This window comes from Apteryx rowi, unplaced genomic scaffold (genome assembly GCF_003343035.1).
Source record: "Apteryx rowi isolate R43461 unplaced genomic scaffold, aptRow1 scaffold_893, whole genome shotgun sequence".
Taxonomy (NCBI): Eukaryota; Metazoa; Chordata; class Aves; order Apterygiformes; family Apterygidae; genus Apteryx; species Apteryx rowi.
Genome location: NW_020451197.1, coordinates 58,451 through 85,990, shown reverse-complemented (window position 1 = coordinate 85,990; position 27,540 = coordinate 58,451). Strand labels below are relative to the sequence as shown.

General features: G+C 35.8%; 1 protein-coding gene across 5 annotated transcripts in view; it reads right to left on the bottom strand.

The window, feature by feature from the left end:
• The window catches only part of PDE7A (phosphodiesterase 7A), a 43,442-nt gene extending 17,123 nt beyond the window's left edge, over window positions 1–26,319 (bottom strand). For 4 of the 5 annotated variants that reach the window (XM_026091028.1, XM_026091030.1, XM_026091032.1 and 1 more), the window contains exons 1-3: window positions 26,131–26,319; window positions 19,149–19,209; window positions 11,130–11,213 (exon numbers count right to left, since the gene is read on the bottom strand). In XM_026091028.1, coding sequence (XP_025946813.1) covers window positions 11,130–11,213; window positions 19,149–19,209; window positions 26,131–26,190 — 205 coding nt within the window. In that variant the 5' untranslated portion in view covers window positions 26,191–26,319. The remainder of the gene's footprint in view (window positions 1–11,129; window positions 11,214–19,148; window positions 19,210–26,130) is intronic. The other variant, XM_026091029.1, reaches the window with a different exon arrangement.
• Between the last annotated feature and the right edge of the window lie 1,221 nt (window positions 26,320–27,540).

Here is a 27,540-nt window from a genome sequence, read left to right as displayed (position 1 = left end):
AAAAAAAAAAAAAAAAAAAAAGCAGTTTTGGAATGGATGAATTTTTTCATCTTTTACAACTTGCTGTAAGGCTGGCAACAGCGGCAGAACAAGTGACCGAATCCGCAAGGTGGCGTCCCAATTCCGTGTCCTGGTCTGATCCTTCCAAACAGATCAAAGACAAGAGCAAGAAAAGCTCAAAGGCTCATGTTATTCCAGGACTGCCCACTCAGTGAACAGCTTATTAACAAACTGAATTAAAAACCTCAGTGACTTCCAGGAAGAGCAGTTTGGTTCCACATTAGCTAAGGTGAAACTTTATCAATTAAATTTCTTATCCCAGCAAAAGTTTCTATGTACTTACTGCTTTACACCTTCTCATTAATACATTAGTTCCAGTCTACATTCACAAAATGTCTTTGAATAGAATTGAGATCAATTACGGTAACATACAACACCAAATAAAATGAAGTGACATTCCACATTAACAGTCTGCAATAACAGTAATTATATTGCCAAAATTGGAATAATCTTTCAGACATGCCTGAAACGCACCAGGCAGTTTACCAAGATGTCAAAGTTCCCATCCATTTCAAAGAGGGAACACAGACAACTTCAAATGTAATATTTTTTTCCAAGTCATCACAAGTAAGGTCAAGGACATTTCTTCTGAAGACACTGATACCAATACATATATATCACAGTTATGCAAACCGGTGTACCACATGTTAAAAGTTTGCTTATAAAACAACATTCTCGCATCCAGTAGGCAACTAAATAGGTTCTGTCATGCTGCGTTACTCTACCAATATTTCTAATCAAATTTGTTGTCAGTAGGTTACAGTATAAGACACAGCCAATCCTGCAGAACACGGGAGGAAAAAAGAAACGCAATATACCTGCCTCTGCTATTAGAAGGAAGGTTTCAGCTAAGAATCTCCCCTGCCCACCCAATTTTTACCCAATCCCTTAAAATCCAAATTTCAGAACTGAAGGTTTGAAATGAAATAATAGAAGATACCCACCTAAGAAGTCCCCAAGTTCAAATACAAAATCCAGATTCTAAATCTCAGCAAAACAAAACATGTTAGTAGGAAAAATCAGTACTCTTCTGAATATAAAAACAGCTTTTCTTGATCATAAGTAGTCTTATACAAATCTATAGTTAACAAGAAGCTACTTCCATTGTCATGCTACTAAGTCTCACTATCACAGAGGCCACCCTTTAATCTTTACTTGAGCAGTAGGATATAGGTAACACAAGTAAAACAATAGATTTAGTCAGCAAAGCACACAACAGAGAAAGTGTGATCATTGGGCAGTACAGTCCTGCTTTACTTCATAACATACTAATGAGATATTCATCTTATTTTTTTTTAATTCTATAAATCATCAATGTGTACAGTTCAGAAACCACTACCCTTACATAGTAATCCTACTTCTTCTCCTCCAGGTTAAAAAAAAGTACTGTTGCAGCAGGTGTAATACAAACAAGCAAGAACAAAGCCCTCTTCATTCCAGCTTTCTGGGCAGTAATGCTGCTATTACTATTTATTCCACATGTATATCCCAAGTTTGCATGTAAATAATAACAGCTTGGTCAAGCTGTCTTGTCATTTAGATCTGCAATGATTAGCATAACTTCCAAATGAGAAAAGAGATGTTCATACGGCCCTGCCAGATCCTGCAGTTGCAGAACACCTGATTCAGGCAGACTACACCAGTCCCGAAGGGAATTATTCTCTTTAACAGATAAATATTTGCTAAGGACAACTCAAGATAGGTGAGTCAGATGTGGAGGTTTGACAGGCAATTAATTTAAAATGAAGGCTGAAAAAGAAAATAGCTAGCTTTCAAAGAAAGAGGTTCGTAAGCTGCCGACATGCTGACAGCGCCCATGCCTACAGTCTTCCTCAGAGACAGAATTAGTGCAAAGGATACCAAAACCAAGTTCTGTCAGAGCAGCAAAGGCAAGTTCATGGGAATGACTGCTAAACTGAATGATGCCAAGTGTGCAATGAAAACTTGGCATTTACCTCCCAGCACAAGCAGAAAACTTATTCCCTTTAAATACATGATTAATAAGAAGATGTCTGCCTAACCTCTTCTATCATGATTCATGAAACTCGATTCTAATTTCAGAGACCCTATAAAAAACAAGGTTCAATTACATATCTATAATGGCAAGATGAAGGTAAAGAGTGCATTACATTTGCTAAGACAAAGTGTGCTTCATAAAAATATTTTCCCCCAATGTCCTTCATTTTTTTTGGAGCTTTCAATGTGCTAAATGCCTTTATAGTGTGTAATACTGACCATATGCTCAAGTGTTTAAGGACAGTTTAAGGACAAACTAGCAGGAGAAAATAAACAAACACATATGACATTTTACACTCTTAAGAACTGAAATGAAAGCAAATAAAGGATGTTGAAAATCTTAAGAAGCAAGCTACAAGATTTGGAAGTGGCTTGGACACAAGGAACCAGAAGACAAACCGTAGATCTTTGTGCCTCATCAGTAGCAACTCTACTAGGACATTTTTCTTCCTTTCTTATTCTTCACTCCCTACTTAAAGTTGGAATATCATCCAACGTATTTTTAAATTATTTTATTAAAATTATTTTTATTAAAATGGTTACATTCTTGTTTCTAAGCATCTTAAATGAGATGCTGGTATGAGATAAAAAATGTCTCTAAAATAAAAAGGAATTGTTCTGTTTAAAAATCTCAGCTATTTTAATTAATGTTATGCATAAACACGAAAGAAAATAAAACAAATGAAGTTATCTTAAGGCAACAGATTTCAATTCTATTTTAATCTCTTTTCCCACCCCCAGTCTTTTATTAGGTGTATTGTATTTCATGAAGAGCTAAAGGAAAACAATTTTATTGCACTGCACAGGAATATTAAATACCTACTTTTCTCATGCTCAAATAAAAATACAAAACATAGGGAAAAGAAAAGTCAAAATCATTGCCTGTGGAAGCATAATATATCGATATATTTTCAGAATTTTTAATTTTTTTCATCTTTTGTATAGTAAGGAATGATAATGAAAGGAAGAATGACAACTTTTTTTTTTTTTAATTATAAAAAAACCTTAAAGCCTAGTGAAACACTTCAACTTTCTTTTAATGCAAAGCAAGACCCTCAGCCTCAGATGGGTTCCTGCTCAAAACAAGGCTATCCAGGATAAGAACTTTACCTTGCGTTTCTTCCCTGCTACAGCTCAAAAAGGTAAATAGGAAGTTATCTATGATAGAAGTTATTCAACTTTACTACTATTATGAATAGAAAGTGCTTAACTGGGTATCTTAGATATCACTGCCACTAACAGAAGAATATTTGAGAGGATGGACCTTTCTTATCGTATGTTTGAACTGAGAATTGAAGTTTAAGGTGCACAGGTCCACCAGAGGAGCCGTTTCTCTTCTAAAGAAAGAAGAAAAATGAACAAAAGGGAATCTTTTTTCTTTTCATAATAGTAATTTCTTACAAACTTTCCATAATAAGCCAGCTACACATTTGCTTAACTATTTTTTGCTATCATTTTCACAGAGCAGGTATTACCACCAAACCTGGAGTAATATCAGAAAGTTCCCATCACCTCTAAATATATACATTTGAAAGAAATATTTAATACTATAACTGTATTTCTAAGGCCTTCCAGTATACAAGTCATTTTATATTTATGAACAATTTAATGTATTATTCTCCCATTTCACACCACTAGAGGGACCTATAAGCATTCTAATTTCACCTCTATTCCCATCCAAACCATAAGGAAATTTATTATATTAAATCAATGCATATTAAAAAAAATTTCAGAGTCTTGTTATTTAGCTCTTCTTTAAAAGTTATTCACTTTTGTGATTTGCATTTTAAAGCGGTTTTATATATGACTGTATAGTAATGAATGCCCTAAAACTTTATTTATAAAATACAAATTCAGTAAGGATTTTAAAGTTATAAATAAAGACTACTAGTGTTTAAATTACCTTACTGTACTTCCTGTCTTGCTTAGAATTGCTCTATCTGAAGCCTCGGTAACGTGGATATAAGGCACTATAATCCCAATTCTACTTAAAAGAAAAAATTATGAAGGCGGACTCTATTTTCAATGTATCATAAATATGTATTTATACATACACACTCATACACACCTTTTTAATAATAATGACCAGTGGAAATTACACCAGGGATTACACAGTAGTGAAATAAATGTGGCTGTGCAAGTGTCTCCTGTCTGACTGGAATCAGCCAAAATACATTGTTAAATTTCAAGAAACACTAGTGGTACTGTGGTGGTACCGACAGATCTTCCCTCATTGAAGGCCACTGTCGGGCACCACTGCCACCAAAGATAATTCCCTTCCTGAAGGATCTTACAGAATGAGATATCACAGTAGCAAATTATAGATCCACAGAACAGTGGAATAATTTAGGTCAGAAGAGACCTCTGGAAGTCCTGTGGTCCATCCCTCTGCCTATAGCAGCGCTAATTTGAGAGAAATCATTCAATGTGCAGGGATTATACTACTTTAGCATGAATTAAATGACAGTTCCCCAATGTCATTTTATGCTATTAAAATCCTGAAATAATACATTATCAAAAATGTAAAGAAAATACTGAAAAAGGTCTCTATCCTTACAATTCATTTGAATTTTAGCTCCTCTAAATCTCTCTGTAAACTTTTCCCAAGGAAGGACACAAAATTAAGCAAATGGAAAAATGAATCTCCTGTACTGAAATGCATAACATTTTGCAATTATTATAAGACTAGGAAATAGTATTATAAGACATACTCTTCTCCTGCCAATTTACTGAATCATAACCCTAGCTACCCTGTAGTTGAGTATTTTCTTTGACATGACTCCAGTCATTGGGCAAGGCATATCTGTAGCTGACAACCGCATAGTCTGAACTAAAAAACTCTACTGAAGCAAAATATTTAGAGGAACAACATCAGAATACATGTATATGCCTCACAAAGATAGGTTATCCTGAAGTCTCTCCATTTTCAAACAAGATACAGATGCTCTCAAAGAACAGACAACTGTGACAGATAATGGTTCAGCGACTTTTTTCCCAAAGTAAGGGTAATATTGCAGACCATCACTAGATTTTTTTTCTTAACATCTTCCAAGAAAACACAGTTCTTCGGTGTTTTGAAATTCTCAAGTCCTATGATGATGAAATCACAAAACCATCAAGTAATCCCTTTTGGCCTTTTTTCCCCCAGAAATGGAAGAATTCGAGGGTAACACATCGTGGTTGACAGACAAAGGAGAAGATCCTCTAAAGGGCTGTAAAACTATCAGTAGAAAAGTCTAACCATGAGCAGAGACGAAAAAAAAAAAGAATGCTCACATATTTTATGCCAAAGTGATGTCCATCATATAAAAAAAAAAACACAAAAAAACCAGAGACTTATAAAATAAACCACTTCGAGGAAGAACACATTTGAGAGGTTCAGAAAAAATGAAAAAAACTAGAATGTGGCTATTTCACATGTCTTCTTCCACAGTCAAAGTTACCTCAGCCAGAAACCACTGAACTGTACTAGTACAAGACTCCAAAGCACACATGCTGGTTTACAGAAATTTGAAAAGAAGTTTGTAGAAAAAAAAAATCGTCATCTAGGTAAGCAAAACAGAAAAAAAACAAAAACAAAAAACCCCCACACCTGTCCCATATTCTTAATTGGAAGCTTTTGCCCTGAAATCTTCCTTAACGAAGTTCAAGGATATATTTGCTTCAAGTTTAGCTTAGCTGTGGTTTTTTTTGGCCAGAGCTATATTTATAACATTTTCTGTGAACAGGTTTTTATGACTTCCCCACGTATGACTGCATTCACTGCACTAAACGAAAGTCAAAATTTCTCTCGTATGGAGGAGGAAAATTATTTTAATAATCCAGATTATGAATAATTAGATGAGAAGTTCAGAATGCACCCTTCACAGAAAGGCAGCAATTTTAGAGAAATCTCTTGAGTATAAGCGTTTCACCCCTAAGTGCTGGGATCTTCAGAGGGAAATGAGTACTTCATTCAACCTCTGATCACACAAAAATCTTCTTGCATGATTTTATTCATTATGAAATTCAGCTTTCTTTATAATAGAAAGCTGAACAGGAAAAACAGCTACCCTTAAAGAAAGTCTGTTAGGTCATTCCTCTATTTTATTGAAACAAAACAGGGCATCCAGCTTCATCTGGATGACACTCATTTTATCCCAGCCTCTAGAGGGCACATTCAAAAGCACAACTGGGTGCTGTTACACAAAGATATCCCAAACTGTTTAAGGTAATGAACTTGGACTGGAAATGAACCCTTCTTCTTTCTTATTTGACCTCTGGCCTTTCATCTTAACCAAGTCTAACTTCACTGCCCAAGGCCAGCCTTTTTCAATGATCTGTGCACTAGGAACGAGAAAGTTCAAAATCACATTGTGAACGGCAGATACTGACATGTTTGTCAGATCTCAAAATAGTAGATAAAATGTTCTGTGAACTGGAATTTCCAAGCAAGCAGTCTGAATGTTTTATACCAGAAATAAACTCTGCAATTTCTCCACGTGTTTGTATTGTTGTTTCTAGGACAAATAAGATTTATCTGCCACCAATGAAAGTCACCTAAACTCAACTTTTCTTTCCTTCTCTCCTCTAAAAAAGCTCCAAACATAACCAAGGAGAAGAAGAAAAAAAACCCTACCTAATTCAATTAAGTTCCTATCAGATTGTTTTCTCTCCAGGATGAAGCTCTGTACTGTATGCTAGCACCAATTCAACTCAAACCCGAATTACTCCTAAATGCTTGCTGATTGACTGTGCAATGATTAACTCAAAACCCCCTTCTTATTGCTAACATGTTTTAACTCACAGATGTGACATACTCAGTTACCTATAAAGCCGAAAGTAGAGCCACATGTGTCGGCAACATCACCACCATCCGGTAAGAGTATGTTCAGACACAAGCAGTACCAGGGAATTCCAAAAGCCTTTTGACAAGGTCTTATCTACTCTGATGCAGGCACAACAGGAAAGGCAAGAAGAGAAAATGTTTCCTCTCCACACGACTTAAGTATGTGTTTTTATACAGTTCTTCCAGGCAATATCCAACAACCTTTCCCTAAAAGGCAACAAGTTTAAAAGTATTAATTTAAGCTGCATCTGCACTAGACACTTCCCCAATTTTTTTTCCCATTCTTTATTTTAATTCTTCATTTTAGGATCTTCTGGCTTCATTTCCTCATTTTAACATACTGCCGTAACCCAGACACCACTGAGCATTTCAGCTGAATTTTTTGCAGGTGAAACAGTGAGTGATGGGGCACATTACATATTCTTTTGTTTTTGCATGCTAGAAAATCTTCACAAACCTAATCAACAAGAGATTTGGGTGGGGTTTTTTTTAAGCACATATATAACAACAATAGACATTACTGATAACCTTTCAATAGCAAGAAAACAAATCCTAAAATTTTATTTCCAGTTTGCTATTTCTGAAAACAGAGAACATTCATATGCTATCATTTATCAATCCTTCTGGCAAAGATTTTGTTTTGCATTAGTATTTTATCAATATAATCTGTCAAAAGAATCCAGACTGAATTTTTATCTATGTCTTAAGTAATGTAAAAAAAAAAAATTAAACATAATCACGTTAGGTGTAGTCTGTTTATAAATCTGCAGAGAACAAGAATGGTCATAACCACTGCAATCGTTTTTTCAAATAACCAAAGAGTACATGATGGGCTGTCAGACAGTAAACTGCCAAACTCTCTCCTTGTTACCTGAGGAGTACAAGGTAGATCCAGTGCTCTAACTTCAACTCAATGAAATATTAAAGTGCATGCAATTTACGATGCAAATGTTAAAAAAAAAAAAAAAAAGTATAGTCACTGAAGAAAAACAGAACATTATATTAAAAGTAAAAGGTTACTTCTGAGGAAGAGAGTTATGTGGCTGCTCTCTTCTCTCCACAAAAGGTGACTTTTAGCTAGTAAACTGAGCTTATGCCAACATCCAAAACAGACATAATCTACAGTCTACGGTAACAGATAACTACTAATTGATGTCCCAATATTAACCATCTACCAACCAACATGAAGAATACAATCCTGATTTTCCCCATTCAGCAGCATGCAGTCCTGTTCAAACAAAACCTGCTTATTGAGCTATTCCTTCTGGTTAGTTCCTGCAATGACATATCAAAATGTGGCTTCTGGAATAGTGGATATGGTAAAAGGAAAATTACAGCCCAAAGTTAGTCTGATTATCAGACAAATTTTGGATTTAACTGTCCTCATATTTGACTCTCATACTACTATCTCCAACAAGAAAAAGAGACTTTTTTCCAGTAATCATTTTAAAACCTAATTTCCTAAAAAGGAGTTATGGTTGGGAATCCTAACTAATTTTGGAACTTGAATATTCATGTGCCATTTATGGAATTCTGGAATGAAATGCAGAAATGGGAGGAAAAATACAGACACTGAGCTCTCAATCCTTAAGAAGAAACAGAAGTGATCCTAAGAACCAAACGTTAACAAACTTTACTTTGGTAATTGGCAACAGCAGTTGAAGTTGCAAATAAAGACAGAACTGTGAAACATAAATGATTATTTCACAGAAAAAAAGCAGCTTTTTGAAAATAAATAATGACTTTAAAATTAATTACTCTTCAAACCTATCAATAAAACATTGGATTAAGAGCCTATTAAAGAAATACTGGAAAAAGAGAACTGGTCAACAGTTTATTAGCTGGACTTCCTGAAAGGCTTTGCAGTTCTTCAAAAATGTCATTGAGAGAAAGAGAAAATAGGGCAAAATGACAAACTGGCTAAGCAAAACACAAAATGGCAATAATGCTCCAGCACTGTGAACAATAACCAGTGTATTTAATACATATTAGTGATCTGGAAAATAAGTAAGCAATGACCATTGCAAAATTTTTAGAATCGCAGAATAAAGCTGGTCAACAGCAGAAGAAAGTTATAGTGAAACTTTACAAACGCCATGAAAGAAGCATATCCATGCATTACTGATGGTCAGTATTCAGAAGTCATGGGAAAAAAAAGAAAGCATTCAGATGCTTCAGGCTGCTTCAGCTGCAGAAGAAACCCCTTACAGTCCAGGTTTTGCTCCAAGCAAAGAAATGGCAAGCTGGCTGGCTCTGCTCACATGCTGTCTATTGCTCATGCAGGTGAACATTTTTCAGCCATTTAGTTTTATGTGCAAAATCCTTCTGGAGTTACCAAAGGACAAAAATAAGGATCCTAAGAATGAGGTCAAATCCGAGTCTCACAACTCCTCTCTCCTTCCAGGCTGATAGTAAAGTACTAAAACTCTTCTGCTTAAAACAGTTAAGGAATCTCCTATCAGGACTAAATTAGCATTGCAGAGAGAAAGAAAAGATTTTACTGGTTTCGATATGCGGTTGTTTGCTTTTGTTTTTTTACTATTTCTGCAAATGAATAGACAATCTTACATTTATGGCTTCTCGTGTTGGGTGGGATAAGGGGTGAAAGAAACTCTCTACAAGTAGCAGCAGTCTGAAGTGAAAGAGTAACACTGCAACTGGCCACAATCCTGAGGCACAGAAAATATGGCTATAACATGGCCACTCTGAAAACTGCCACAGCAGCTGACTCAGGAGAAAAGTTAGAGCCAAAGAATTTTTGGGCCTCCTAGCAACATTCCTTGCTGTCATAAGAAACCACAGTTGATGTTGCTAAAAGTTGGTGCCTATGCCTGAACAAGTAGAGGCACGAAGAAAGGGTGTGAGAAATCCTTTTCCTTACTAGTCATGATTTGCCTGATGGACAGCTATCAGAATGGAAATAACATGATGAGCACCATAAAAAATACAGTTAATTTGACAATGGTAATAATATCATACATGACTGCTTTTTAATATATACAATTCATTTGACACCTATTTTCCTGTATCAGCATGAAATGTCACATACGTTTGTCAATTTTTTCCTGATATAATTCATAAATTGCATGCTGTTTCTAAAGAGTATTTTACTATACTCAATAGAATTACAAGCTGCTGAAAGGACTGCGTTAGACAGAATCCTTATCCTCCTTATTGAAAAATTCAGTATATCACACTCTTCAAACTTTGTTTTCTCACCTATTTTATTTTTAACTTTTTGAAGAAACTAAGAGTTTAAATTTTACATTTAAGTCATGATCTACTTTAAAAATGAATAACTTCAGTTAAGATCAGAATATTAATTATCATAGTTTCTGCCACTCATTTTTATTCGTAAGGTATTTACAACAACCACACTTGTTACCATGAAATACTCTTTCTACATCTCTCCATTGCATTCAGAATATTCAGAATTGTACTGATACAAGTAATGTTGGTATAGATATGCTAAGATGACAGTTAATACATGAATGTTAATGGCATCATTAAAATAAGATTTAAACACCTGCACTTTTGCTGCCTATTCAGGTGTTGTGGTTACTGCAGCATTTATATTACAAGTAGTACTGGCATATTTAGTTATAACAATATAGATGTACTGAAAAAGTGAAATTATCCAACAAATTCTTATTGTAACACTTCTCTGAGAAAAAGTGTTTCCTAAAGCACATAATTAATAAAATTTAAAGTCTGCTGTCTTCTTATAACACTTTAATCTTTATTTTATATTTGTCTACCTCTGAAAAGTTTAAGTCCTAACTATATGTTTGAGTAAACATAAGCTTAAGTGATTATTATCTGGATAAGAATATTGAGATCTACTGCAATTCTCTTCAAACATCATCCTGCAGCAAGTCCTTCTGCTGCTCTGTAAAAGCAGGAAAGTATTCCTCTCAACAGATTGCGTCTTCCAAGTAAGTATTCACACACATCAGTAGTTGTATATAGGACAGTCTTCATTTCCATAGGGACTCAGGTCTAAATTCTATAAATCAGAGTTTAAACTCTATTTTTAGAAACAAAAATTTAGCAGTGATGATTTTACTATTCTATTTTTGGGTAATTAAGTAGCATGAAAGATTTTCCTAAGAAGTATAAAAATGGTCTTGGTAMATAAGCAGCTAACTTTATTTTTAGAGGCTCGGTAGTTAAAATTAATGGAAGCCTTTGTTTATTTGTCATTTATCTGCTTTTAAATACTTACAGTGAAAAATACGGAAATCAATGTATGGATGAGAACCTCTTCTCTCTGTTTCAAATCCTGCCCGACTTCTTACTCGCACATCTCCTAGAAACAGGGTCAAGAGTGAAATACAAGTGTGGAAGAGTGGCAGAGATAAAATGCAAATGAACATAGCCTGGAGGGGTAAAGACTCATGTACTTAATGGAGTAGGGTTATTCAAACAATAGGCCTATTTCAATGCTTTTTGATTTAAAGGTGAAGTTCAAAACAAAGTTTGAAGACTCGTTAAACATGCAATTGCATGCTTTTTTTTTTTTTTTTTTTTTTTTGTGTCAAAATCTCTCCTGCCTAAGCATACGTTGCCAAAAGCAAGTGATAAGCATTCAGATGAAATTAGGAACAGCTTGCTACACCAGTATGGTAAAAATGCACCTTAATATGACAGTAAACAAGAACATTAAAAGTTGATTTGTTCCTCAGTAACACACATAAAACACTAACAGTTGTGTAATACAAAAAAGATTCGGCTTCTAGAAATGGTAGCTTTTAGCAAATAAGCTAGTTATAACATGGTTTTATATTACAAAATAAAACATTTTCCACTAGCATTTACTTACTTGTGCTCAGCTGTTTGAATATTACACAAGAGCCTATTAAAATACCAAAACTCAGTATTAAAATTTTATAAAACTATTTTTCACTGCAATTAGCTTTAACCTGAATCTTTTACCATGCTTGCCGATTTCTACTTATGCATTTTACCAACTGAAAGCTGATCAGTGTTCTTTCATTAGTTATTTGTATGCATTAATACAAGTAGTTCACTTTGATTAAAAGCTTTTGCTTGAAATCCTTTAGCAATTACAAATTTGGGCAAATCCCTCAGGATCAAATACATAGGATTCCCTCCCCCTCAACTCAAAGTCAAATTTAACAGGTTAAAATGTTCTTGTTTCTATCTGTGAAATTTCTATTATACTTCTTGAACACAGCAATTTTAATATGAATCAAAACTAAGCATTTAATGCAAGGAACTGAGACTGAATTTGTGAGAACAAAAGAAAAATACAATTATTTCATTTCCAGCAACTATTCTAATATGTTGAAACTGCTTTTTTCTTTTCTTCTCCAACTTGTTAATCTGTAACGCTAAAGCACATCACCAAAACAAAGAGCAGACAAGGTAAGTTAGAAGAGCTGAAGATACCGTCCCAAATATTTGTGAAATACTTTTAACACTTAACAGATATGTTTCTAGAGATAGGTATCTATAAACACAGACATATCTACAGTGACACACTTCACATGAATGTTATCTTGTGAGGCACACTGGAAGTAACACAAAAGATAAATAGACTCGGGGTTCCCTGTATATCATAACATTTCATATCAGTAAAAACATAGCAAATGTATGTGGTTTTCACTTGCTCCTTCTTTTGTTTTTTGAAAGTGAAAAACTTAACAGAGCTGCAAGTGTAAGTAACCCAATTACTATCTATAAAAGTTATTTTCTGGATCACTGACAATGTATCAAATTCTAAAGCTTTCAAGCACTGGTGCGAGCAGCGTGCAAGAGGCTTCTCTTGTTATAGACAATACAGAGGCAGCAATTTGTAGAACTCTTCTGGTCAGGCACAAAGACAACTGGCAAATATTATTTACAAAATAATGAATAAAAAGGAAGAGGGAGGAAATTTTGGAAAACGAGAGGTGACTGAATTAGTAGCTGTGTATGAAAGTATTAGTTTACATGTGGGAAAATACAACTTTACCTTATTCATCACTCTTAACTTATATTTATCTGCCAAATTAGTCATAACTACAGATTGTGTTACTGACAGATCTTTCAGTCCCCCAGCTGCACTGAGGAAAATAAATAAATAAAGGGAGTTTTAGCTGAATATTTAGCTTTTTAGTTGAGTATTTGTTTAATTTTTGACAGGAAAGATGACATAACTTTTGTAAATCAATGTACAACTGTGGTTTTGGTGAACAATTTATTTGTTCGAAGTGTCAAGAATAGAAAAAGCCAGGAAAATAAGGAGACAGTTCAGCAAAAAATACATAAATAACAAAAACAAGAGAGGTTTATCTGACAAGTGATACCCAGAAAATTTTGTTCTGATCTTTAATTTCCTAGGGCCTAGTCTAATAGCGCAGCCAGAATAACAGTGTGCCTATTTCTCTTGAAATGACCACAGTGTAGTGGATTTTGAGTAGGAAAACAAACAAAAACTTGACTATAAGTAAAATGCAGAAGTGCAACTATATAAACTGCATTTGACTGGAATTATAAAAATATGTATTTACAGGAATAGTTAACCAAGAGAAGAAATGACATACTAAAAATGCAGACAGCAGATAATGAAAAGAGGTGATAGTAGTAAGACTCAGGTAAAATTAAATGACTTACTTGCATATGTATGAAGTAAAAAGTTCTCAGCAAAGGAAAGCAAATTATTTTCATTAGTTGTTAACAAAATTCTCTCTCCTTGGTTGTGGTAGAAAATGGATTTTTTTTTAAGAATTGAGTTCTTCACAATAGGTGACATTTTAGAATACATTTGGAACTATTCTGGAATTCTGGAAAAAGATAATACTTCCGCAGGACTGGAATTTGTCTCAGCAAACAAAAGTTCCTGTTGGCCCGACAGGAAGGCAGAAGACCTATCGCCATTATCCCTGTGTATCACTACTGCAGTGTTCAAGATTTCAGGAAAAAAAAAAAAAGGCTGGAAAAAATCTATTCAGGTGGAATTTGAAGACATCGTACATCACGTCTGGGATTTCTAACACGTACAGAAGCATAAAAAGGAATAGCATCAAACTGACTGCACATTCGCACATGCTGAAATCACGCGCTATGCTGCAGCACAGTGAGAGTAACTCTACCCCACATGTGCAGCTAAGCCCAAAACAGAAATCCTGGGCCATCAGTATGCATCCACTGTCCAGCTGATTTAATCTGCAAATATCAATATGCCCCAGATGCATCCACTTTACTGGTTTTGCACAGAACATCACATATTCACACTAATTTGCTTGAGAAATCCTGCACAAGATTTTGTAATCATGCGCCTGGTAAATGACACAGAATTTAATCTTACAAAAGAAACACGTTTATCATCACAGACAACTTTAAAAAGAAAGGCATAAAAGACTTCAGATTCAAAACTACTTTTATCCAATAAAAGGATACTATTATGTAATTTCTTAAAACAGCACCAAGGCCAAATTATTATTTTAGTAAGTGAAAAGATAATTAAATTTAATACCTAAAGAGAAGTTACAAAAAACTTTTATTTATTTAGGCCTTTTTTAAGATCTCAAAGGTGTTACAGAATCTTTTGAAATCATCAGATAGCTCTGTTTGCTTATAGGAAATACTTCCTTGGTGGAGCAGAAAGTTGATATATCCAAAAAATTAGCAGATTTGACCTAAGAAAGGCAACTATCTGCTTCACAGTTTTTATCTTAAATGTCTCTTATTTAGCCACTTAATGTGAAGTTTACAACTCAGTCATGTTGGACAAAAAGGTAACATTTCTACTAAAAATCAAATTGGAGTCCCTGAAATAGTTCCTGCATTTTCTTAAGGGAACAAATTCAAATCCACCATCTTAATGACAGCAGACTTCCAGAATTTAATTTTATTCTCCTGGAGAGTTTCAGTGAATCCAAAAAATTAAGAAGAGAAAGATAAAGTTTACCCTCTTGAGAAGAACAAAAAAGGTGAAGCCTTCATTTCAAAATCTGATTTTGTGCACAGATGCGACAAAATCTCTGTGGGTTGCGCATTCAGCTATGATTTTTTTCTGCACTAGCCCTGCGGGACCGGGATTGCTTGCTGTTTGAAGAGAAAGGCGACAAAGGGAGAAACTCATCTGAGGGATGAATAAATAATGCCAAGAGGACCATAAGACGGAGGTTCACAGGTACAACTGCAAGCAGGCTTCAGCCAAACTTACCTGGAGGCAGCTTGTTCGGTTTCTACGCCCCTCTCAGAGCCCTGCCCACGCTGCAAGGGCAGCTCTGAGGCTTGCGAGGCAGCTGCAGGGCCACGGCTGACATCCCTGCACAATAAGGTTACCCAGCACGTACTTCCGGCTACCCTAATATCCTGGCCTGAAGCGGCAACAAGGCGGCAGCTGCGGAGAGGGGGCAGAGACCTCAGGGAGCACGGCGGGCAGCTGGCAGCAGGAATTACCGCAGTCACCTCRGGCTAAACCGCCCACGCTTAAGTCAAAGCCATGAAGTTGCGAAGAGCAGGATTTCCAGAAAGAATCACTAGCTTCACAGGTTAAGTTCAGACTAAATTTCTCGGAGAAACAGAGGACAGGTCAGCTGAGCATACCGGAATTAAAGCAAAAGGAATACAATGTAATAACTGCTACCAGAGCAGTGCGTGTACCTGTAATACACATTTGTTTGCCTCCACTGCTCTCTGTTCAAATTTCTGTTCTGATCAAGATGCCTACAAACAGGGTGCAAGGCTCCCACTTTAGTTAAGCGCACGCTCACTAAGACAGGCAGTCAGTGCCCCACTTTTTCCAGCCCACACACAGCAGCAAAACTTTCAGGCAACACAAAGAAAAAAAAAAAAAATCAGAAAAGCAGAGAGAAAGAAGAAAGTGCTACAATTCCACAGAAGTACCTATAAGAAATCTGGAGAATTCCTCCTAGTCGCCGAGGGTAGCAGCTGACTGAGGAGATGCAGATATATTATTCCTTCCAAGATCTTACAAGAACAATTCTACAATGCTGCATCTGTATCTATATTTTAAAATAGTAAGTCAGTCACTTAGGAATGGCTGAAGACACATTTTAGGAATGGGTTATGAGAGAGGAGTCATTAGAGTCAACACTGTTTGCTTATATTGACACTGATAGACAGTTAAGAGTTTGTTGCTTATTTTGTATGCCCCTAAAATTTGATCTTTCAAGTTGAACCCGAAAACCCTGCCATACCACAGTAATTTTTACTTACTTGGTGCAAATGAGCTTCCATTAGATTCCCATTTAAACACGCAGCAAAACTGTAAAGTATGCAACTAAATAGAGTGCAACTAAACAAGTGCAACTAAACAGAGCCAGAGGGAGGTGTCCTAGGTTACCTTAGTCTTACATTTCTGGTCTGCTAAATTGTACACCTTATTCAGGTACACTTTATTAGTAGATTTAGTCTGTTTGGAATAATGACAGATCAAGTAAAAGGTAAACCTCTCATGACTGTGCCTAACTTTCCGTTAAGTTACGGCTGAGGATTTCCCACAGCTTAGGCTGCTGCAGCGCACTACAGGAAAGAGCCTCACAGCGCTGTATGGGAAATGCAACATTTCCTAATTCTCACCAAAAAAATTCCAATCAAATATATGTGCTTTTGAATCTACTCTGAAAGAACTCTTCAGCATAATTATGTATCCAACTGTTCAGCTTTCAGGCCGGTCTTTTTTACAGTCCATTTATAAATACAATCATAATAAAAGAAATCTGTAAATAGTTGCTAACTTGTACAGTATAGTGCAGTTAACATTTGGAATACAAAGTGATTGCTAACAAGTGAGAAAATAATATGGATTTAACATATTGATTCAAACATCTAATGAGCAATTTTTTGTTTGCTTGTTTGTACCCTCCTCCCTCCAGCAGAAGCTAGAAAAGGTCAACTCTTTTCAAGACCTACTATCTCTGAACTGCTAGCATTATTAAACAAGAATACCAGCAAGTTATACTGTTCATAATAAGTTCAAATCACATAGCCTAAAGTTAATTCCAATTAAAGAATAAGTGAAGATTCAACTTATTCAATATCTTTGCATACACGCTTTCTGAATATATTCCAGTTCTGCCTATTCAAACAGTTAACAAAGAAAGATTTCAAAACAAAATAGATTTTTTCCTCAGTTGATTATATATACGAAGAACCACAGAAAGTTAGGCTGTGCTTTCCTTTAGATTTACTTGAGCATTATTGCAAAACTTTCCAGCAGAAATCAAACGCTCACTTACTTCATAATACAACTAATTTAAACTCCCAAAACAGCAAAAGAAACAGAAATCAGATCCTTCTCCCCACATACTAAGAATTATTTTCTTACAAGCTGTCCTTTTATCATTAGCAGATTAAAGTGATAAAAACTATATACTTACAGTACCTGATAAAACAAATACTTACAGTACCTTTAATTCAAGCATATCAAAGCTTTTTAAGGAACTTAATACATATTTCCCTTGTTGGGAGATAAGAAGTACTCAATTTCTATGATTCTGAAGCAGAAAATTGGGGGGGGTTCCTACTTACAGCACAAAATAAACTTAGTTAAAAAACGAGAATCACAAAATCAAGGAACAAACTACTTCAGACCTGAATTTACTTTCTCACTCTTATGACTAGAGCAGAAAAAACAATCACATTTTGGAGAACTCTACTATTCATCCTGCAAAAAGGATGATTGAAAAAAAGTTATTTTGACTTTTGAAAACAAAATAAACCTACCTCTAACCAGAAAAACAATTGAATTAGCACCTTTTTCGATAAACATTTGGAAGCCAGCATTTTCCATCCATCTCCACTTAACAAGTCTCTAAAGTAATTACATTCTCATATCAAAAATTCTTTASTGGACAGTCAGTCCTATAGTATTAACTTCACAAACTTAAAAGAACAAATAATTGAAAAACAAAAATGTAAGAGGCTAAGTCAATTTTTTTGATATATATATACACACACACACATATGCACATGTATTTTTACATACACATGTGCATGCCTACATCTATAGCTTATGACTATAAATTTATATATATACACATGTATGCATACATATATGTATAGCTTATGACCATGAATTCATAGAGAGAACACAGCTATGAATTTCTGGGGACTCTTCCTGATATGCACACTATACAACTAAATTGAAGAAAATCTGGCCACAGAAAGATGTATTCACGCTGATCCTCTTGGAGCAGGTTAAGAAATTACAGTCACTAGCTATTTATGTTCACTGAGCTGCGTGAGACACGCAAGCCTTCACAAAATCGTAGCTGATGGTCACTTAAACTAAGTACCGTGCTTTTGCAGTGAAACGGACACAGCGTGTTCACACAGTCCTTCACACCACCAGCGCCAACAGCAGCCTCCAGAAGAGGAGCAGTACCTGCCTCGCACAGCAGCCAGACCGGCAAGAGCTCTGCATCTCCCTCTTCTCAGTCCCTAACCTCAGCTCCTTCCGCTGGGCACTCAGGACTGCAGAGGGTCTCTGACGATTGCTCCTCCCAATCCTGTCCTTTCCCTTTTAATCAGACTTTACTTTTCATCTAACTACTACTCTGGAAACATTCTACTAGCTGCTAAATACTGGCCCTGTCAGGCTGCCTTTCCCTTCTCAAGTTATCTTTGAGAACTAATAAGAGAAGTATCATTTCAAACCATATCATTATTTAAAAAATACCTTGAGCATTTCATAGTTTCAGTACTGATATTTTTCAAAGTACATGGTAATTCTCACATACTGTTCTCTAAGCTATACAGTTTTAACTAGAAGAACACCACACAGAGGTGATAAAAAGTTCCATAACAGAAATAAAGATCCATCATGAATAAAGGATGAACACCATTGCAATATAATGAATGCATGCCATGATATTGTCAATATACGTTTAACAGCGACAATGTATTTTATTAAAGTAAGTTCTTACTCAAACACAAATTTTTCTAATAATGAGTCTCACCCTAAATTAGAGTCACTGGGGAAACTAATTACAAGATTAATTACTAGAACCATAGCTTTTATATATATAGGAGAAAGATATCAGATGCAATGGTCAATTAAAAAAAAAAAAGCCAAACAAACCAAAAATACCCAAATCAACACAAAAAGAAACAAGAAACTTCTACAGAATCTAACCAAAATATTATCCAGGAGAAAGACAAAGATATGTTTAAGATTACAATATATAAATATTTAAATATAATAAACAATAATCTTAAAACAGTCACAAATGTCAGAACTTTACAATATAGAAACAGGTATGCTTACCTAGCATACGAATGTACAACGCAGTCTGATCAGAGCTGTCATAGGAAATTGCTCCACGTCTCTACAAAAAACAAACAAAAATAAGTGAGTATATTTTATGCCAGTTAAAACTGATTCATTTTTAAATTAAGCTAAAACAGAATATAGTATCAATTRTCCATTTCCAATTTAATTATCAAAATTAATTTTGAAAGGTGGTGCATCCTTCAAATATATAGTCTGATTTTGTTTCAGGATGTTATAGGGGTGACAAAGGAAGGACAGGAACTGATAGCAAAGAAGTTACGAGAAACAGGTCTAGTAGTAATGTGTGTGGAAATAATACCCACAGACATTTCTTTTCAGATGCTCCTCAATCATTTCCCATAATAAAAACAACACAAAACAAGATTAAGCAGATGCAAAAATATGCTCCTCATGACTTTCTAGAATGTAATTCTTAAATATTTGCAGTTCCTAATCGATTTATTTACTTCTACCCATGGGGTGTTTTCTTCTTTCAAAGCTGAAATTGCTTTAAAAAGAAGTAAAAGAACTTGAATGACACCTTAACTGCTCTCCTAGGAATTCAGGGTCTATTCTGCAAGGGCAGGACTTGGCTGGCACATGCAACTTCCACTCCACCCAGTACTTTCTGTAGGCAAATCAAGGTACCATTAAAGCTGGAGGTAATATGTACAGGTATTTTAAAACAAGAGAGAAAGTGGTATTTCACATTTGACAATAAAAGTCTTTAAGAACTATCAAAATATCTGCGCAGGACACAGAGACTCCCAAATAGGACGTATTTCTTATCTACACACAATATTCCTTATAGTTCCATATATTTTAAGCTAATGCTGTAATAGTTATAATTCAAGAAGCTGCCCATGAGCATGGGAAACTGGTCCTGTAATAGCTAAAAACTGGGGGAATGTTCTCCCAGTTACACAACACTGGCCTCGTGCGTCATAAGGCTGTATGAAAAACCACGATACAATTTATTTTCCGCTTACAAAACATGACAACCTCTTGCTCAACTCCACATCTCCTTCTGTCAGCGTAAAATGAAAACACAAGATCATCTGCATTGCTGGCAACTGAAAAATACGCTTACATTTATTTGACTAATTTTACTCTTCCCTTCATCATCTCTAACATTAATTTCAACTTATATAGTCTTCAAAGCTCTGCACAACGTAGCTCTCAGCTAGCTGCCTTTTTCTTCTTTCCTTTGCTTTCCTTGCTCTATTTTCTCTGTCTTTTGCTACTTGTCATCCTATGGCCTATAGCCTCCACCTACGTTATTTCTTAACCCTAGGGTTGGAGGATCACCTTCACAACCTGACTTCAATTTTGCCAGTCTGCAACATCTGTTCTTCAAAGTACTACAAAATTTTTGTAAAAACTGTTGTGACTTTTTCTTATCTAATATGCTTATTTACATCAAGGACACTACTGATGCCCCAGGCGGCCATGTGGCTGGTTGTTGCACGCGCGCACACACACACACGCGCACACACACACACACACACACAGTAAGAACAGCAGACCAAAGCCACCCTGGAGGGGAACACAAGGAATAAATCAGTCAGGGTGAGGGGGATCACTTATATGCATCTACCTATAAAGTAAACTGAATGCACACACACAGAAAGACTAGAGATTAATAACCTCTATCAGTATGATTTGCACAACCGACAACATGTTAGACTCCAAGCCCAGAAGTTACACGTAATTGGTTTAATATTTTTCATGTTAAAACAAGAAAAAAAAAATTACTCTTGAAGTCAGAGAAGTTTTTCCAAAGGTAAGCCTAATTTTTAATTACAGAAATGGCCAAAGACCTAACTCCAGATGGGTCCAATTATACTAGGTGTTGTAAAGATTATAAGGAAGAACTACTTGTACAGCACTTTCATGCTGTCTTCACTTTTGTTCTGCATTTCCTTGAAAGATCATAAACCATGCAAATAATCCTTCCCTTGAAATATGTTTGTACAGCATTTCTCACAGCAATGCGCCTGTCCCGACGGAAAAGTCAGCAATACAACTCCTCAGTCAGAAAATGATGCTGATTTCCCACTAACATTTTCAAATTTCTTCCTATAACCTATCTTTGCATTTCAGTGCATTTCAACCAAATGTATTTTCAGTAGCCTGGTACACTTTGTATCACTGACTAGGGACAATCAGTAATGTAATTTAGTGCTATCTTGCAGTTTGCACCTGTCTATCACATAGATTTCTGGACATGGCCAGCACAGTTCTGTAATCTAATACAGGAGAAAGCTCAGCACACATGCAGATGGAAGAACCATACCCAACTGGAACAGGAGTTTCCAAGAAGGAAAACAATACGTGAAAATCAAGTGAAAAAGAAATCCCTTTTGATGTGTTAGTTCGAAAATATTATTTGCTAGCTAAAATGATAAATCCATGTATGATATCAAATATCTTAGCATATTTTTTAAAATGTAACCCACTCGTTTATACAACATTTAGTTCTGCAAGGACTCTAAAAGATCTCATAAGAATCTTTTGATCTAAAGATTTCATAATAATCTTTTAAAAGCATCTTTCAAAGCTTGGTTTCCTAAGAAAAAAGAGAGGTAATTTATTGTGTAAGCCTCACTAATAAATCTTTAAAAGCAATAGGACAATTTCAGCTAATGTTGCTAAAAGGGTAGAGGTCCTAAAGATATTTAACTCATACAAACACTGTTAAATAAAATAGTTGGATAAAGAAAACACCTATTAGCAAGTTCCATGGAGGGAAAGATACAGGGTGGGGGGGTGGGGGGGGGTAGCCAGACATCACACCCTCAGAGCAGGCACAGGGGTGAGGTTGGGGGAGCTGGCAGTACTGGGGGAGCAGGTGGAGATCAAGGAGGGAGCTAATGGTTCAGAGGTTTTAGCAACTTGTGATAGGTAGATAACTAAAACAACACTGTGCTCATCCGGCCATGGATCACTTTATGTCAGCTCACGTTCCCAATAGCTAACAGGCTATACCAGATGATGTACTGCAGGTTGAAGTATACCACCAATTTTACTGCTTTAAATTATACTGTCAGCATATCTACACTACACTACCCCACGCTATTCCAGAAAAATGCACCAGCTCGCAAAAGGAAAAAAGAGAAGTCATTTAATCTACCCTGATTGTGGTTCATTAATTGTGCTCAGGTTCAACTTTTCAATCTCTATAAATCGAACAGATTCAATACTGCAGCTTCTACTGATACGTGAGCTGGCCCGTGCAGCAAATTTGTAAGTGGAAGGGCAAACAGGTTTTGAAAAAACAAATTTTCTGTAAAGTATGTAACAGTTCAAAGAATTTAATCACCCGGATTCTACCCTTGATGACCATCAAAAATGAGTCCTCCCTCATTATTAATGAGAGGCCTACTCTCTGTAGCCTACACTAAGGTATCAGGCTTATAATACTAAACATTGACCTTACTTATACAGTCAGGATGACTGTAGCATAGGCTGTATCAACCTTTAGAAACCTCTGGCTAAAAACCTAAAGGACACAATCTGACTTATGGCCCTTCAAAAAGCACACGAGCACTCTGAGTTGGGCTGAATTAGTCAGTCTCAGCTCTCAACCAAGAAAGTCTAACTCCTATTATGTTTATAGAAAGTCAATCCTTAAGTCCAAACTTATGTCAAATTATTCTACCAAAATTACCTTTTCTCTTTACCAACTTTCCTCCATTTCATAAGTAACGTGAATTCCCTTAGAGTAAAATGGGATTTCTAGAGCTCTATCACCTTTTTGGTCTACCTAAAGCTTTGTATCTATTGACAACTGTAAGGGCACACTTGTCCTTGACTCTCTGCGCAAATCTCAAACAAGCCTCATTGCACCAGGCAGAGAGAATTACTTGTGCTCAAGCAGGGCTCAATTTTAATGTGTTCATACAGATTCCCTTTTCAAGCACAAGGATAACTTGACCCTGTGGGAATATCTGTTGTCCTCAAAGTGATTCAATAAATTCCTCAAATGGTTTGGTGAGGTTTTTACCCCTCCAATCCTTTCCACACACAAGTACAAAACTCTGAGCTGGGTGGGCTGTTTTGCTTCTGCACCGAAGACGGATGTCAAAAAGAGGATTTGGAAGTCAAAGAACTGGGTGCACTGGACTTCCTCCTTGTAAACCTCATCTTAAATCTCAACTTCACATCAGAGTGGCATTTATTCTTCCAAAGGACAAAGGAAGAAAAGCCTTCATTTCTCCTATGTTTATCATATCTTTATGGAACGGGAATGGAGGAAGTTCAAAATAAGGTGAAAGATCCATTAATGGCGTAAGAAATACAATGATAAAAGTACTCCCCAAAAATTGGCAAAAGGAGCATCTACTAACAGAAATGTGAAGTCAGTTCTTTTTGGAAAAATCTTTTCACAATAGTATAGGAAATTAAAGGCCATTCAATAAAAATTACACGCCAAAATAACACATAGATATGTCTTCAAAGGGAAGCCACTTCAGTGATACTAGGCAGTATAGCATATACATATAACACTTGGAAACAGAGCACCTGCTGCTGTTCAAACCAAACAGAAAAGTTTCCATTGATATCATTTTTATCACAATGACTTCCTAATCCAGTCCAGAGCAGAGCACCAGGATTACTGTTAAGCAGTTAATTTTGGCAAATGTCAGCTAGCCAGCATTCAGACCGTCAAGCAAAGCAACTCCTCGTTTCATTCTGTAACAGCACGAAGAAATTGATAAAGCGGCCAACCTTCAAAATTCACTGCTTCCCATTAGGATTAAACAATCTATGCTTTTTGGTGGAGTGTAACTCAGTTGTTTATTCAGATACTGGAGAAAAAAAGAAAGTTATCATAGGACAGAAAAACAACTAGTTGGATATTTTTACTTGTTTGACTTTTCTAAGTTATTTGCCAGACAATCAAAGACACCAACTGTTCACAGAAGGAGAAAATGAGACCAAGTTTGGAGAAGCTGTTACAGCAATTGCAATTTTCTAACTACGCTGCATCAAGTACATACATCTGAATACAATTTAAGATTCTGTATAAGACAGTTTATCAACTATAAGCCCTCACAATGAGAAACTAATTAGACTGGATTTCTATATTATTGTATTTCAAAAGTGAAATTGTCATTTAACATGATTCCTATCAAACTAGAGATAAGAAAATATATTTAATTTCTGGAATGCCATGTAAATCAGCACCAACATTAGCTTTGTGTGTGTACATACAAAATTTTTGAGTGTCATAATTTTAATATTTTTTTCTGTATAAAGCTGTTTCATATCATCAGTCCCCCAAGATGGAAGACAATCATTGATAAACTCAGGTATTGTTTGAATGACAGTAGTTATATCTATCTATCTATCAAATATCTTTAAAAGTTGGTATCACTATTTTCTCTTGTACACCCATAAATGTAGCGTACAGCATCAGAAGATTTACCCAAAGTTTTATTATCATAAAAACTACTAGACTGACCAAAAATATACAAAACAAAAGCTTGAATACTGATCAGAAAAGTATAGTATAGTCAAAAAAAAGTAAACGACTTAAGTGAAGACTAAAAAATACAGGGGCATTATCTTTAGACACTAAGTCAGGATGGAAGGACGACACAAAAGCAATAGTATCGTGGGATGACTGGGTGAAGGCAACAAAAAACAGTTCTTCAAAAGAAACAGTCCTCAGCGTACTTAAAAACACAACAATAAATAACAGAGGTTTTTATGCTTAATTGTACTATCAGCTACCTAGAACTGCTAATTTTTCCCCACTTACAAAATTTTACAAATTAAATTACAGACATAATTCTTAAGTTGGCTTTCTCTGTAAAGTTAAAAAAACTATACTAGTAAAATGCAGGTGACATACTAGGCTAGCACACCAGTTGTAAAACTTTGGTAATCAGGATTTGCCTTCAGTCACAATTGAACATTTATTAACGTATTCTGGTCTTTTTCTTGATGTGACGAAGGTATCACAATTACTAGCAAGTAAATCTGCCTGGTTTTGCTTTTAGCAATTTTAGGACTGTGCTATTGGTACTCACTGAAGAGTATGGGCACAGATACCTGGCAAAGCTCATTTTCACAATAAATGCAAATTCACATCTGTTCACACTCTTATTAATTGTACAAAACTGTTAAAATTCTGTATACAAGTAAAAACAAAAAAGCTAAGTACCTGAACTCTGTTTTTTTTTTTTTCAGTTTCCCTCCTTCTCTCCAATGATTCCAGCTTTCCCTCACAATCCTAAACAAAGTTATTACGCCTTTTAGTATCAACTCCAGCTTGGGCAGTGGGCTACTCTGCAAAGAGAATGGTCTCTCTCCAGACACTAATGTCAACTACATTTACTACTATAATATAAATTATGTGAGTCCCTTACAGTCTTTAGAACGATACAGTACAAACTCCTAATTTTGTCTACCATAAGCACACATTTTCCACAACACGAGCACCTAACATTGAAAGACTGCAAAGTAAGAGAAGTAGCTGGTATTTCACCTAAGCAAACAAAACTGGTATTTCCATTCCCGTAACCCTGAAACCAACCATACAAAAAAGGATATCCTGTCCAGGAAGCAACACACTCTCATTGGTGTTATTCTCACTTGGTTTAAAATTGTTTTCCCTTGTTTTCACAAAGCCTCTAAACTGCTACAAAATTGAAGATTTCCTAGGAAAGGCGGCAAACAAAGCCCCTGTCATTCAGAAGCCATTTCAGATCACTTTTCTCAGTCTCCTACCTGGCACTGCTACTACACACTCTTCACACTTCAAGAAAAGAAAAAATCCTCCTAAATTGAGCATAGGGAGTCATGTATGAACATTTAAGAAACACAGTATTACGTTGTGAATATTTCCAAAACAGATCAGAGTTAAAAAAGTAAAACTAAGCACTTGCAAAGAGAAGTTCTTAATGATTTGTTTTCTCTCAGGCTACTTAAAGCCATTTAGTCCAAACATAATAATACAACAGCCTACCTTAGAAGTAATCCATTTGATAAGGATCAGAGCTAAACACCAGATCAGTGCGATTCCCATTGGATCACCCAAAAGACCTGAAGCATAGTCTCGTCCCTGAACCTCGCCAGTGCTGAAAGCTGCTTGATCGTTTAAGAGCCTGATAAATAACAGGCGCTGGGGAGGCAGCAGGCAGCAAGGCACCGGCCGCAACGCAGACAGCTGCCGGGGCGCTACAGTCACCTGACAGCCCCAGTCACTCGTTCTGCTGCAGAAGTACTGCCCCGTATGTCGCCCTGCCAAGTACTTACTGAACAGGAAAGTTTTACAACCAGAGGACACAGTAAATATTAAAACCTTGCTAAATCCTATAGAAATTCTATAGGAAAATGTAAAACCCAAGATTGATTTTTTTTCTTGGTAATATATTTTAATACGGCAAGGCTTGCTAGACTGCAAGATCAGCAAAATATTATAAAGATTATTTATAAAAATACCAGTACTCAAAAAGCTCAGATAATTCAGGATTCTGTCTTGCCTTTAAATTTTATGGAGTGCCCTTTTCCAACACATTTCAGCAGAGCAGATACTCACAAATTCCTTTATCTCTGCCACCTGCTGAAGCAACTACTATGAACTCAACTTCAAGGTTTCAAGACTGCCTTTATAGCACATTACTATAAAGAATGCTATTGAGTTCATGCACTGAATGCAAGCAATCATGAAAAATAATCATGGTTCTCTAATCTCTTATGTCCACTAAATACCAAATCCCTTACACTACTTTTCTAGCTATACATACTCTGACTTATGCCTGAACCAGCATGTTCTTCAGTTCACTGCTCAAATGTTTGAACCCGTCTACAGTCTTCCCCCACCCGGCCATTTTCCAAGGTTTAGAAAGTAGGCTGGTTTCCTCTAAGAGCGCTGATGGTGCAGCCAAACAGTCCTACGTATTTGATGCAGCTTTGTGATTAAGCTGGTTAAAATCTTTAATTTCAGAAGTACGTAGAAATCTCAAATAGTTTGGGAAAAAAATCAGCTACAGAGGTAATACAGGACTCCATGAAACAGAATGAAGGATATCAAGGAGTTAAAAATGATGAAGTTGAGTCATTGAAAGAAAAATGGTAACGATATTCTGTTGTCGAGGAATTCATTTTTATTGTAAGAAGACTGTATTGCAAACTCAAACATGAGCACAACATCCAAAAATTAGCAGATTTAGCAAAGGAGTAACTTTAGCACTGAGAAATGAGTTCCCTCCTATTCACAGAAAAGGGGGAGATACACTGCAGTGGATTTTTCCTGAATGAAAAAAGGAAAAGACAAATGTAGATAGGGCTCTTTTTGTTATTAGGCATATTATAAAATATTTGTTTTGGCTTCTGAACTATAACCATAATCTCAGCACCAGCTGAAGCTAACTAC